Source organism: Pseudorca crassidens, chromosome 12 (genome assembly GCF_039906515.1).
Source record: "Pseudorca crassidens isolate mPseCra1 chromosome 12, mPseCra1.hap1, whole genome shotgun sequence".
NCBI lineage: Eukaryota > Metazoa > Chordata > Mammalia > Artiodactyla > Delphinidae > Pseudorca > Pseudorca crassidens.
Window position 1 is genome coordinate 1,528,499 of NC_090307.1, and position 15,552 is coordinate 1,544,050.

Consider the following 15,552-nt stretch of genomic DNA (forward strand, 5'->3'; position numbering starts at 1 on the left):
TCACTTGATATAGGAAAGGATATTTTTTAAACCAACATATTACACAGTAAAATCATTGTTTTAAACATAAACAGTTAAATGTGATTTAGAAATTAATGAATTCAATATATTATCAAAGAAAAATTCTTACAAGAATAAATTTAACTTTTATCTTTCAAAATGAAAATTAAACTGCCAAAATACCAATCATCAGCAATAAAAATAAAAATACCTGCTTTTTCTGATGTCCTAAGAAATACCATGTCCGATGGAATTCTTTGATTCTGCAGAGTAATATAAAATATTAATTATCTATATGCAAGTCTACAAATTAACACAATTCCATTCCAAAGGAGAAATAGCTCCTAAAAACAACTAAAATAATGTTATATTTCAACTCTATGCTGAAACAATTAACATTCATAATTTGTATAATAAAAATGAATATTTTAACTCATATTTTAGTTAGACCTCGAAGTTTCTTTCCACATCAATGAACCACGTAAATGGCATTTAGTGATGACCTGAAAACTACTTCATTTCCTGAAAAATGTTAAATATTACCATTTCTGTGGCCTCTGTTGTACCTCAACTCACACGTACAATATAACAGTTACTGCCTTATAAAAAAATGATGGCCTCCCTATCAGACTAATGACCTAGAAAGTGAGGACAGTGTTCTTCCAACACCTAACACAAAACAGAGCATATCGAAAACGAAACACTTAATAAATGTTGAATGAAAGAATAAATGTACAACTGAGCAAACAAAACCCCACAAATTTGAGGAGATATTCTTTTTACAAAGCAGGAAAGGAGAAAAACTCAAAGGTCACTATTCATACATTTATTTAATCACTATTACTAATATTAGTATTAATTAGTATTACTAATAATAATTAGTAATACTAATTAGCATTAATTAGTTGGGAAAGCTATACAAACTAAAAGAAAAATATGATTATAATAAGAATACTTCACATAGTTTCATGAATTATTTACATTCTTTAAGACCTAACTTAAGATTTCTCTACACACAGTAAAGAAATGAACTACTTGTCAGTCAGCAAGCAACAAAAACAAGCGTAAGTTGTTAAAGCGGAAAGAAGATATGCTGTAGAACAGAGCTATTTATTTCTAACATTTCTTTAGGCAATTGTTAAGATCTAAAGAACCTTTAGGTGAAGGGGGAAATCACAATGGAAACTAGAAAATATTGTTAATGAAATGGTAATAAAAACTCAACATATCAACATATCATGTGTGTAACACAGCCGAAGTCAGGAAAATGATAAGAGGAAAATATACATGACTAAACTGCATACAACAGAAAAGGGAGGCTAAAAATATACAAAGGACTAAATATCCATTCGAAAGCAGGAAAAAAAAACCCAGCCAATAAATCCCAAAGAAAGTACAAGGATGTAAACAAATATAAGAGCAAAATTAATGACACAGAAAACAAAAACATACATACCAGTAACAAACAGCAAGAAGGTAAATATTTCTTTAAATATGCCCATTTCGGTAATAAGAAAAAACTAGCACTAGAATAAAACTGATAAAAGATGGGCAAGCCTTCTAAACAAAAAACTGTAAAACATTACTGAAAGAAATTAAATGAAGCCTAAGGAAATAGAAAACACCATGTTCTGAAATTAGAATATACAGTACTGCAAAGATGTGAAGTGTGCATATACTGACCTATACATTCAACACAAACCCAATCAAAATCTTAACATGCTTTTTTGGTGGGAAATGACAAGATATTCCTAATATTTACAGGGAAATGCAAAGGCCAAGAATGACTAGACAAGTGTGAGAAACAACATGGAGAGCTGTCTGTACACTATAACAAAACTAAATATTAAAATAGAATAATTAAGACAAGATGGTATTCCACTAAGATGGATGATTATATTAATGTAAAAGCAGAGAATCCAGAAGTCGGCCCACACATCCATGGACACCAGATTTATGAGAAAGTTGGCACTGCAGACATCTTTTCAATAAACAGTGCTGAGAAAACTAGATACCCATGGGCAATGAGAAGAGATAATACCTGGCCTCTACTTCAATCGAAACACGAAAATCTATTCCAAACGAATTATACTTCTAAATGTCAAAGTCAGGGACTCCCCTGGTGGCACAGTGGTTAAGAATCCGCCTGCCAATGCAGGGGACACAGGTTCGAGCTCTGGTCCGGGAAGATCCCACATGCTGCAGAGCAACTAAGCCCGTGCACCACAACTACGGAACCTGAGCTCTAGAGGCTGCGAGCCACAACTACTGAGTCCATGTGCCACAACTACTGAAGCCTGGGTGCCTAGAGCCCGTGCTCCACAACAAGAGAAGCCACCGCAGTGAGAAGTCCGCACACCGTGATGAAGAGTAGCCCCCACTCACTGCAACAAAGACCCAACGCAGCCAAAAATAAATAAATAAATAAATTTTTTAAAAATGTCAAAGTCAAAACAATAAAACCTAAAAGATAATACAGAAGAATATTTTCATGACTTTTTGGTAGGAAGAGATTTCTTAAACAAGACTCCTTCCCCCTACTACCACAAATTTAAAAAAAAATTTATTACAGATGAAAAGATTAATAAGGTTGACTTCATTAGAATTTTTCTTTGAATGATAATATATTGAATTCATTAAGCATCTCTGTTCCACAAAGCACACTAGGAAGGAAAAGTTATTCACAACATAAAACTAATAAAGGACTCCCATCCAGAGTACTTGAAGGCCTGCAGACTATTAAGAAAGGATAACTCTGAAGAAAAACAGTAAGAGATTCTCACAGGCTTTTCCCAAATGAGAAAAATATCCAAAATCGTATGAAAAGGTGTCCGACTTCGTTAGTCTTTACAGAAATGCACATTAAAACCACAACCACAATGTACAATTTGGAAATGGTAAATTTAAAAGGTTGGCAATGCCGAGTGTTGGCAAACATGAAGGAATGGGAACTCTTACCCACTGTCGATCTGAGTATAATTTGATACATCACTTTGCAAAATCATTTGCAGTAAGTACTCAAGTGCAACATACACACTCACCCCCAAATCCAACAAGTCCACTCCTCAGTACACATGCAGCAGCAATGTGTGCACATGTGAGCCAGAAGACGTGGTCAAGTACGACTCAGAGGTATCAACCCTAACAGGCAAAACTTAGAAGCAACCCAAATACCCACCAACAGTAGCATGGACACAAGGCACACTATGTAACCACAGAATGAATGAACTACAGCTGCACACAACAAAATGAAGACTCTCATAGTCAGTACTGGGTCAAAAATAAGCACCCACCCAGACACAGCCCCATCCCACTGAATTTTCTAGGCACCCGTGTTGAAAATCTGTTAACCAGAAATTTAAGGCTTTATTTCTGGACTCTCAATGTTTAATTTATGCCAATTCCATACTGTCCTGATTAATGTTAACTTTGTAGAAAGTTCTGAAATGGAGAAGTGTGAATATGCCAATTTTGTTCACATTTTTAAAAACTGCTTTGGCTATTCTGAATCTCTTGTATTTCCACATGAATTTTAGAATCAGCTTGTCAATTTCTGCAAAGAAGTCAGCTGGGATGTTAAGAGGGACTGCACTGAACCTGTAGGTCAGTTTGGGAGTACTGCCATTTTAACATATGAATACTTCCAATCCATGAACATGGGACGTCGTTCTGTTTATCCAGCTCTTCTTTACTGTGTTTTAACAATGTTTTGTAGTTTTCAAAGTACAAGTTTTGTTCTTTTGTTAAGTTTATTCTTAACCATGATTTTATTTATAAGTATTTTATTCCTTTGATACTATCATACATGGAATTTTTTTCTTAATTTTAGACCACTACCCTTTATTCCCTTATCCTGTTTTATTTTTCTATGAGGCATTAATAAGTAAACTAGAAACTTCAGAATAATTATTGGATATTTTTATTTTTCCCTCCTCTCAAGACTCTGAGCAATATAGGAGCAGGGACCTGTGTTTTCTTAATATGAAATTACCATGGTATAATGTACAGCAGTTTCTTTGACCATGACCCATTCAGAATATCTGAACTGTTTCTGATTTTTGGCTATCATGAATAATGCAGGTATAAACATTCATGTTCAAGCTTTTGTGCCAATCTAAATTAATATTTACCTGTGATAAAGGTCCAAAAGTTCAACTTCTGGGTCAAATGATAGTTGTATACTCAGTTTTTTAACAGACTGTCTAATGATTTTCCAGAATAGCTGTAACATTTGATATCCCCACATGAATTGCATGTGATCCACTGTCTTCATGTCACTGCCAGCATTTGTGCTGTCATCAGTTTTCATTGTAGCCATTCTGCTATATGTGTAGTGATATTTCACTGTATTTTCATTTGCATTTCCAGATAACTAATGATGTTGAATAACGTTTCATATGCTTATTTTCTATCTGTATGTCTTCTTTGGCTAAATGTTTATTTTTTTTTTGCCCATTTTCTAATTTGATTATTTTTTTACTGTTGAGTATTTAGCATTTTTACATATTCTAGATACAAATCTTTGTGGATATATGGTTTACAAATACTTTCTCCCAGTCTGTTTTTCCACCATATTCACATGTTCTTTCACAAAGCACAAATTTTTAATTTTAATGATGCAATCTATCAATTTCACCCTTATATGCATTGTGCTTTTGGCGTCAAGTCTAAAAACTATTTTCCTACCCTAGATTCTGAATATTTTCTCCTGTTTTACAGTTTTACATTATATATTTAAGTCCCTGGTCCACTTTAATATCTATCTAAGGTGTGACATTTAGATTATGGTTCATTTTTTACCCATGGATGTCCACTAGTTCCAGCCTGTTTTGTTGAAAGGCTATCCATCCTCCATTTTAATTGCTTTTGCACTTTGTCCAAAATCACTTGAGCATTTTTGGGTGGGTCTATTTCTGGGTTCTCCGTTGATGTTTCATTAACTTTGTTTCTGCCCTTCCTCTGCCCTATGTTAATTAATATAGTAGGAAGTACGCCTTAACATTAGGAGAGTGACTCTTTTCACTTTATTCTCCTTGTCAAGGTTGTTTCTGCCACGCTAGGGCCTGTGCCTTGCCAAATCAGTTTTAGAAAAATCTTATTTTGTCTTTAAAACCAAAACGAACGAACGAAGAAAGAACTCTGCTGCGATTTTGATACATACACCTGTGTAAGAATTCAGTTACTGTTCAGGCTTCCTTATTAAGCTGGGAGATAATCTTTGGAATTTCTTGCTTCACCTTGCATGCATAAAGGATCATCTGACCTTGACTCTGAACGGTCCTACCCTCCCAATTTCCAGATACATGTCAAACACATACTTCTCCTAGGCTGAATTCGAAACTGGAGAACTAGGAGTTTAAACCTAGACGCAGTGAACACTGAAGGCCGCATCATCCTCTTTCCACTTTCTGTCCCAGGCTGCTGCTCTCCCATGTTCTACGGCTACTGACATCTATAACACTGAGCCAAAGCTGATTAGCATTATTCCTTTAAATACCCATAAAATGAATATCGATGTACTAATTTTAATTCCATGTTAAGATAAAAAATTACAACTATCCTATAACATAAAATTCACCATGGAAATATCCAAACATTAATTTATAAATAGGAATATGGTCAAATAAAAGAGAAATATGGGCTTCCCTGGTGGCACAGTAGTTGAGAGTCCGCCTGCTGATGCAGGGGACACGGGTTCATGCCCTGGTCCAGGAAGATCCCACATGCCGCGGAGTGGCTGGGCCCGTGAGTCGTGGCCGCTGAGCCTGCGCGTCCGGAGCCTGTGCTCCGCAACGGGAGACGCCACAATTGTGAGAGGCCCGCGTACCGCAAAAAAGAAAAAAAAAAGTAGAAGGACAAAGCCATTTGCTACCAGATCTCTGCTATTTCCTTATGATGATTATATCAACTGGCAAGAAAAAAACCTTTTATCACTACAAAAATCACAAAATTGGTTTGACAAATACCATGAACCTACTACTAAAAATTTATCGTTTCCCAGTAGTTACTGGAAACTATGTTATCAAACTTCAGAATACTCAATGTTTTCCAGGGAATTGAAATATATGAAAATGAAAGTACAATTGGCAATATAAAACCTGAATGAGGTAGGTGGTGCCGCCCTATGCTGTGGCAGCAGCGCTTCCTGAAGGCTAGCGAAAACAGTCAGAAGCCTTCCCTCTAGCTCTGCCACCAAACCTTTACATTTCAGAGTAGTGCAGGATACCACACACATGCTCACATATATGTAACACTGGTGCGTCATCCACAACGTGCTATCCACTGGACACTGAAATAACAAACAAACACAAAGAGGTGCAGCTCCACATCAAACGGAAACCTTTACCTGGATGTCTACAGAGGCCTATGTCCCTCACCAATCTTTCTTACTGATGGAGAAGACACCTGTGAGGCCAGAGAGACACTGAAGAGGAACACCCAGACACAGATGTAGATCTCTCTTTCACATCTACCTGTATGACCAATGAGATGGCCAAGAAGGGTGCACCTGTTACTCAGTAAAAATGGGAGGACTGAGGGAAAACAGGAAGGTGAGTGTACTGCTACATCAAACTAAACAGCAAAGGTAAGGGAAAAAAAGGGTAAATAGGAAAGTTAAGGAGGAAATAAGAGATGAAAGAATGAAAAGGCCAAACAGTACTCATCTGATTCACAAAGAGAGATTCTATCCTAACCTTCAACACAACAAACACAGGATATCCTCCTAAAAGTCAAGAGGAAAACAAAAAGTGTTGGGGCATCACTCTGGAGTCTAGGTCTCGGAGACTGTGCAACCCTTCTGCTGGCACTCACACTCTCTCTTTACCCCTCCTGCTGGCAGGCCGGTGGTGGGCTGCCCGGTGGAGAGGCCCATGTGTCCAGCAATGAGCGTGGCCACAGGCCTAAAGCTCGTAGAACTGAGGCCCTGCGTCCAAAGAGGCACCAAGTCCTGCCAACAACCCCAAGAGTGAGACTGGCATCAGCTCCACCCCCGTGGAACTTGGAGGCGATGGCTACTGGGCTGACACCTTGACACAACTTGACTGAGAGCCTTAAGGGGGACCCAGAGCCAGGAGATGCAGCTAGGCTGCATCCAGATTCCTGACCACAGAAACCTGAGAAAACAAAGGTTGCTGTTTCTTAAAAATTGCATCAAAATTTATATGACTAACATATGGCTCAGCCACCCCTCTTGTCAGCATTTATCCTAGAGAGTCCTGCAAGGATGTGTGTACCAGAATGTTCATCATAGCACTTCTCAGAGCAGAAAAGAGAAACCATCCAAAATCTAACAATGGATCAAAAGTTAGTAACTTACAGTATCCATATAACTGAATACTACGTAAATAAGCTGCAAATCAGTATGTTTAATTTTCTCCTTTCCATAAAATCCGACAAACACAGCCCGAAGCGTTCTCTGCGTATGGATTTTTACTGCAGTGAGATGAAGACCGCTTCCCTCCTGAGGAGAAGGCTCTCACTCAACCTCCCCACGGGCAGCTCAGGATGGGTATGTTCCCATGGGTCCCCATGTGGCTATCAGCTGGTACCAGGGGCTCACACTCCTCTGTAAGAGGCCTTATGAAAACCTCTCATTCTATATTTTTTTAAATGTTGTTCTAGAGCCTTAAAAAAGGAAAAACAAAAAGACTATGCCCTCAGTCACTGTTACTCAGGAAGGCTGTGCGGGCAGAAACGCTTCTCCGCAAAGGCAGACAGCCCAGGCCTCCAGACTCCGGGCCAGTAGCGGCCTGCCAACAGCCACCTCTGACCACTGTGGGGTTTTTAAAATGGCTTCTTCCTACATTGACCTAAACTTTTTCTTTCTAATCCTCTTGTTTCCATTTACCTTTCCCTCGTTAAGTTGTTTTTTTTGTTTGCTGGTTTGGGGTTTTTTTGCGGTACGCGGGTCTCTCACTGTTGTGGCCTCTCCCGTTACGGAGCACAGGCTCTGGACGCGCAGGCTCAGCGGCCATGGCTCACGGGCCCAGCCGCTCCGCGGCATGTGGGATCTTCCCGGACCGGGGCACGAACCTGTGTCCCCTGCATCGGCAGGCGGACTCTCAACCACTGCGCCACCAGCGAAGCCCCCTCGTTAAGTTTTTAAGCCATAAGAATTAATATCCAATAATTACATATATATATCTGTCTATAAAAAGAAGCTCTAGAAACTGAAACATTATAAATAGTTTCTAACTAATATAATTCTTTGGTCAAAAGATATAATTCTGATAATGCAACAATAAACAGTTAACATGTCTTATTTTAGACAAAATATGACTACCTACACAGACTGAAACATAATTTAGCAAAACAGACTACACAGAAACCTGTATTTTTTTCTTCACATATATCAAACCTTACACAAAGATGTTAAGATTTAAAATACATGTCTCAAACAATTTCCTTCAGATTCAAAAGTTACTTGCAATCAGGCTAAATGTTCATAACTGGCATATACATGTCTAAAAGATATTAAAAATGCATCAACCTTTTCCACTATGATGAGGTCTCCAACTTGTATGTCTGAACTCTTAACTTGCACTTTACCTTAAAAAAAAGAAGAAGTATAGTCAACTCAAGGAAATAATAGCACATCAGAGTTAAACTTTCAGTTGATAAATAATACTTTAGAAATAACTTTGGGAGAAAAAAATAACACTTTAGAAATTTATCTATACTTATACTTTCAAAATAAATTTATTTCAGATAGACACAGTCGCTGAAAATTTACTTCTCCTAGTGAACTCCCAAATACAATTAACTATCCCCCAATAAAAGACGTGCGAGAGTGGGGAAGAGGATTCCATCCGCAAAGTTCTTCCCACATCTGCCGTTATTTCAGGCCTGAGTCAAGTTACGGATGGTCAAAAATATCACTAAATAAAATAATCTGATGACTGAAGCTGAGTAACATGTAGATGTAAAACCCTTACATTAATGTTTTGGAGGCACTGATTGGCACATAACTGGCAGAAAGAAGAAACGAAGAAAAGTACATGTAAAACCACCCTCCACTAGTAGCTTTACAGACACAGGTCAGGACTGGAAACTAAGGTCTAGAGATTTCCACAAAATGTGATGCTTCCACATGGTATACTGTGTAAATTCTTAAACTGTCTCTCTAGTATCTAGTGCACTGTAATCATTTACAAAATCTAACACACAACATCTACATCATGTTAGTGCCACAGAGAGGAGGTGAGAAGCTGGCGTGGACAATGGGAGACACCGTCCTGAAGCAGCAACAAGACTTGGGTCCGTTCTCGCTCCCTGTGTCTCCTCCCGCCCTGCCTCCCTTCGCCCCTCTGTTTCTCTCCCTCCTTCCCTCTCTCCCCACCTCCCTATCTTGGTCTCCCTCCCTCTGTCCATCTCCCTTTTGAAACCAGCAACAGCCTTATGGATCTGCCTTTACATTTTTGTAACTACTGTTTTGACATGGGAAAAGGTCCACTTCTTTTACATTCAGTTTATTCTGAAAGCTAACAGAACAAGAGCTAAGTTCATATTACATTATCAAATACTAACATTACCAGTCATTACACTGACTTTTAGACCAATTCAACTTATTATAAAGCCTTATTTCCTAAATACCTCTTAAAGCAGCTGAGTTTCAATAGAACCATACCAGTTCCTAACAATTTGTTTTGAGGATATCAAAACGTTTTGTAAGTATTATACTTTTGCTGTTATATTTTTCCATGTTCCTCAATTATACAATAAATACATAAGGGCTGGAGTAACTTTTCAGGGGGGAGATGAAGCTACTTTTTATTCATATTATAAAATAGCAAAGTTCTTTAGAATTGCATGTGAAGCAAATCTTACGATATTTTCGTAAGTGATAAGTATACATCAATTAGTAGCCAAAAAACATACTTGCAAAAGAATGTCTACTTTAAATCTTTTTTTTCAGTTGGTCACTTCAAGCTTCAGGTCTGTACTCCCACTATTATGTTTTTTATAGCTAAGCATCAGGCAGTAAAGACATATTACTTATCTCATACTCTCTGAGTATTAACTCAGCAGAATTCCTGTCTTATCATTTAATTTTATTTTCTCTCCTACTCTCCAATCCACTTTTCCTTCCTTCTGCTTTTTTACATTTTAATAGACACATTTAAAAAAGAGAGAAAAAGAAATGGTTGCAGTCATAAGATGTAGTAAATAATTTTAAACTATTTTGAAACAAAGAAAACGCATCCTTTTTTGACTCCTTAATCAAGACCTTACATTTCTGAGAGATTTATTATTCTCTCACATGGTAATAGACACAATTTATATTTAATAGCCTTTAATTTTTAAGGCATTAATTGTGATCACTATTCATTTCTATGGAACTTACTAGCAATTACATGTTTAAGTAAAACAGTTTATGGTAAAAGGCACTGTTGAAAGTCCTCAACTCTTACACAATATTACAACATGAACAAAATACGAGAAGGCTAAACACAGCACAGTGTCAAATCAGTATGATAATCTGCCTCACTTATCTGTTCAAAGTACACATGTCTAAATTTTGAAGAACTGGTCAAATTGTTCAACAGTTCTGAATTCTCTAATAATTCTGATCTTGTGTTCAAGGGACTGCCTGCACTTCCTTTACAGCCTTTGTCACGTGAACTCACGGACTTCTTCTCTGTTCTCTTTCCCAAAGAACAGCGAAGGCATCGGACAGAAAAGATGGAGGAAAGCCACCCACTCCCCGTGCACCTGTCCAGCACTGACAGCCCAGCATCATGACCTTCCGCAGCCTAATCTGCAGAGTCCACGCCTCCACTAACGGTTTGATTTCTGGCCACCCTTTGTGAGCTGAACGGATAGCTGATCCTAGCTAGCAACATACTAATATCAGAGTTGGAAGAGACTGGTAACAAGAGATATTCCTTAAGTTTTACAAGTCACAGCACATAGAAGACACACAACGGTCACCTGCTCTCACAAACCAATGGAACCATCAACAACACAAAGTGTTTATTGAATGAGCATTTAAAATTTAGTAACTTCAGAGCTCCATTTGATAGAAGCAAGTTCTAAATAGAGTAACAAAGATACTTCAATGTGTACACCAGTATTTAAACCTAATGACAGTTTTCCTTAAAAATATCCTACTCCATTTACGGTCAAGTACATACTCAGGAAGTCGTACCTTACCAGCCTTTTTCTTTTGCTGAAACAGTGAACAGTGACTATTACCAAGTAAGGTAGCAGCAGTCCTTCCCTCTCTCTAAACTACTGCAGGTAAACCCTCCCATTAAAGCCTCCTTCTAGCAATAAGCGCTCCCTGCCGCTGTGCCTCAACAGTAAAGCCTTCTTCTAGCAATAAGCGCTCCCTGCCGCTGTGCCTCGACAGTAAAGCCTTCTTCTAGCAATAAGCGCTCCCTGCCGCTGTGCCTCAACAGTAAAGCCTTCTTCTAGCAATAAGCGCTCCCTGCCGCTGTGCCTCGACAGTAAAGCCTTCTTCTAGCAATAAGCGCTCCCTGCCGCTGTGCCTCGACAGTGTGGTGGCTTATGTGTGCCTTATCACGGGAGGCAAGCATTTAGCTCACTTGCCCCATGGGCCAAGTTCTACTGGCTCCTCCGAAGAGAGATCAAAAATCACTCCAAGAACCACTCTTCTTCCTGCAGAGTGTCTAACCACGCGCCCTGTCTACCACTCTCATTGCCACTCGTCAGCATCACCTGTAGAAACAAGACACAACTAAATGGTCGCCACTGTTATTATTTTCCAAATTCAGCATAATTCCAAACGAACTAGTTGAAAAATTAAGGATTATGTTCATCCTCACCCCAAACCCTCCATTACTGGACAATTACTTAGAAGATAATCAAATTTGCAGCATGTATACACATTCTTCACAGCTGATCTCAAATTAACTTTCCGGCTTTACCTACTACTTCCCTTTGCTCCTGCTCTATGTTAGTCTGGCACCTTATCCGACAACCGTGTAAGGCCCTTGCTTATTCTTACAGGTTCTCTGCACTTGCTGCTCCTTTTGACTGAAATCCCTCCCTCCCCAGACCTCCTTAATTGCACAGCAAATATAACCCCATGAAGCCTTCTGTAACCTGTATAAGCATCAGCAGGATTTTATACACACTGCTACACAATGTGCTTAAAATGCTATAATGCTATAAATATTCAAACACCTGAGTGTCTACCAAATTTCAGATCCTGTGCACTTTTAGGACATTTAGTTTGTTCTTCGCAAATGCATATCCAAACTTAACCCATTTTAAAAGAACAGGAGTTGATAACCATTCTACCCCTAATCAGTTAAAATGGGTCAAATGCCGGAATGGATTAAAGAGAGCATAACCATAAACACCACATCTAACTAGACACAGACATTACCAAATAAGGATGAAAAGGTATTAATTACTTATTTCCCAACAAAACACACACAAGGAGATAAGAGTGACAAATAATTAAGCAACTTTTTAAAAAAGCATTGATCGCATATAAGGAGCCCTCTAGAAGGTCACTTCGGATTAACACGTATTGCTTCCTGGGCAGACCACCACCCGTGAAATTGGCCAGTTACTGGGCTTGTCTTCATTATTTGGGTGGGAATGGCATTCTCCCCCAACTCTCTCACCATTTTAAGTGGGTGTGGAGGTAGGAGCCTAACTTAAAACAGATTATGAAGCAAAGTGGGTAGTTGGGAAATAAGTTTTATACTATACTATATTATATCACATCGTATTATATTAAGAGAGAGACCTATACTCTGAAAAAAACCCAAAATATTGCTGAGAGAAATTTTAAAACACCTAAATAAAGGAAGAGATATACCTCATTCATGGATCAGAAGACTTAATACTATTAAAAAGTCAATTCTCCCCCTAATTTATCTATAGATTCAATGCAATCCCAATCAAAATCCCAGCAGGCTTTATTTTTTCTTTTTTTGCAGTACGCGGGCCTCTCACTGTTGTGGCCTCTCCCGTTGCGGAGCACAGGCTCCGGACGCGCAAGCTCAGTGGCCATGGCTCACGGGCCCAGCCGCTCCGCGGCATGTGGGATCTTCCCGGACCGGGGCACGAACCCGTGTCCCCCGCGTTGGCAGGCGGACTCTCAACCACTGCGCCACCAGGGAAGCCCTCAGCAGGCTTTTTTTTAATAGAAATTAACAAACTGATTCTAAAAGTCACATGGAGGGACTTCCCTGGTGGCGCAGTGGCTAAGAGTCTGCCTGCCCTGCCGGTGCAGGGGACACAGGTTCAAGCCCTGGTCCCGGAAGACCCTGCATGCTGCGGAGCAACTAAGCCCGTGCGCCACGACTACTGAGCCTGCACTCTGGGGCCCGCGAGCCACAGCTACTGAGCCCATGTGCCACAACTATTGAAGCCCGCACGCCTAGAGCCCATGCTCCACAACAGGAGAGGACACCGCAATGGAAAGCCTGCGCACCACAGTGAGGAGTAGCCCCCGCTCACCGCAACTAGAGAAAGCCCACATGTGGCAACAAAGACCCAACGCAGCCAAAAATAATAAATAAATAAATAAATAAATAAATAAATTTATAAAAGTCACATGGAAATACAAAGGATCTAGTCTAGCCAAAACAACTCTAAAAAGGAAAAACAAACTTGGAGGGCAAACGCTACTGCTTTCAAGAATTATTATGAAACAACAGTAATGAAAAGACCATTGTTTTAGCATAAAAGAGACAAATAGATCAACAGAGTGAAAAGAGAGTCTAGAAATAAACCCACACATGAAAGACAACTAATTGTTGACAGAAGTGTAAGCCAATGTGGTGGTAAAGGGATCACTTTTTCAAAAACTGGTGCTAGAAACAACAACACGCACACCTTGTACCAATACAAAACTTTACTCAAAAGACCTGTCATATAATGCAAATCCTAAAACTAAAAAACCTCTAGAAGAAGAAACATCAGAGAAATAAATGTAACAGAAAATCTTTGTGAACTTGAGTTTAGGCAAAGAGTTCTCAGATAGGACACCAAAAGCACAATCATAAAAGAAAAAACTGATACACTGGACTTCATCAACTAGAACATCAAAGGGGCAAGGAACAGCACAAAGGTGTAAGATCAATGAACTGGCGGTTGAAAAAGAGCCGGAGGAAGGTGCAAGAGGGAATAAGCTACAAAGATAGGAAGGACTCTAATTCCAGGTCAAGTGGCCCCAAGATTACGGGAGAAAAATAGCAAACATTTAGGAGAGTTGCAGGGGAAGCAGGACCCTCACAGAAGAGCCACATTTTAATGAAAGCAAGAAGGCACATTCAGAGGAGTCTGATGATGGAAAGGTTCAGGTGATGAAGAAACCAGAATTCCAAAGGCACAGTGAAAAAAGGGCAATGCTAAGAATGAAGATGTACAGAATCTCGTGGTGATTAAAACGCAGAAGATGAAGAGTGATTTTAAAGTCTGAGACACGAACCAAGATGAAGGTCCCGTGAGGCTAGTCCTGGGGTACACAGGCCGAGACTGCGCTCAGGATGAGAGGCCCGGGGAGCCCAGGACCCCATCTTGACCCCGGCTGAAGCTGGGCAGGGCACAGGCTTCCCCTTGACCTCGGCTGACGAAGTTGAGGGTGCCAGAGGAAGTCAGGATTAACTCAAGGGCACGTGGACACCCTTCCCCCAGTACAGGCCAGGGACATAAGTGGGAACAAAATGGGTAGCTTATATTCTAGCAATATTAAGTAAGGTAGAGTGAAATAAAATATAACAACAAATGGACTGTATAATTACAGCCTAGGAAATAAGAAAAATAAAAGAAATACTACAGCCTGGGCGTAAGAATTATAGAGCATCTTGCCAAAAGTAACCAATTTTTACTCTTAAACATTTACTAGCAATAACCAAGGTATCATTTAATAACATTCCTAAGCAACAACAAAAAAATTAAGATACTCAAATTAAACACAATCAATTCTTTTTCCTCTACTATCAGTACAAAAAGAGCTGGAATAGCTTTGGGAGGAATACTGGAATAATGAAATACTACATTACCATAAGAAATATTTAAAGATAAAACACTGAATGTTATTCACCGGATAAACTATATTAGCCTCTCACTGGCTAAGGGAGTCCAAGCTATCTATGCAAGTTGCCAAGGGAGACTCCAGGGGCTGTCAGAGGAGGCTATCAGGCAGGCTTTACAGCCAGCCAGTGCACGTGCTTTTGCCTAAAGCTATATGCAGAACCTAACACTGAAATAAGTATCAACAGTAATTCACTGCATTCACCAGATAAAAGATTTTGCAGAAAATCACAACAGTTTGAAAATTTTAATAAGTATCTCAAACGTTAGATATTTTACCAACTAACAGATACAAATAGAAATTATATGGTATCAATAAAGAGAGGACACACTCCAAAGTGTTCATTAAGCCCTCTGCTGTTTGCATAAAAGAAATTTCTAACCTTTGTTTCCTATAGTTACATAGGCTTCTTAAATATCTATCAAAGGTGAAGATACAAAGTATTGTTAATATGAATGGTTCGTAATTAACAAGTTCTAAGACTCTCAATCACTAAAATCAGAAACAGTACAAAAAAAGCAGTCTCCCTCTAC

General features: G+C 39.1%; 1 protein-coding gene across 5 annotated transcripts in view; it reads right to left on the reverse strand.

Annotated features, from left to right (window-relative positions):
* ATP9B (ATPase phospholipid transporting 9B (putative)) overlaps positions 1 to 15,552 on the reverse strand; it is a 217,405-nt gene that overhangs the window by 156,078 nt on the left and 45,775 nt on the right. For all 5 annotated transcript variants that reach the window (XR_010932969.1, XM_067698791.1, XM_067698793.1 and 2 more), the window contains exons 6-7: positions 8,492 to 8,550; positions 212 to 263 (exon numbers count right to left, since the gene is read on the reverse strand). Coding sequence is in view for 4 of the 5 variants with exons in the window: in XM_067698791.1 (XP_067554892.1) it covers positions 212 to 263; positions 8,492 to 8,550 (111 nt within the window). In the remaining variant the exon portion in view is untranslated. The remainder of the gene's footprint in view (positions 1 to 211; positions 264 to 8,491; positions 8,551 to 15,552) is intronic.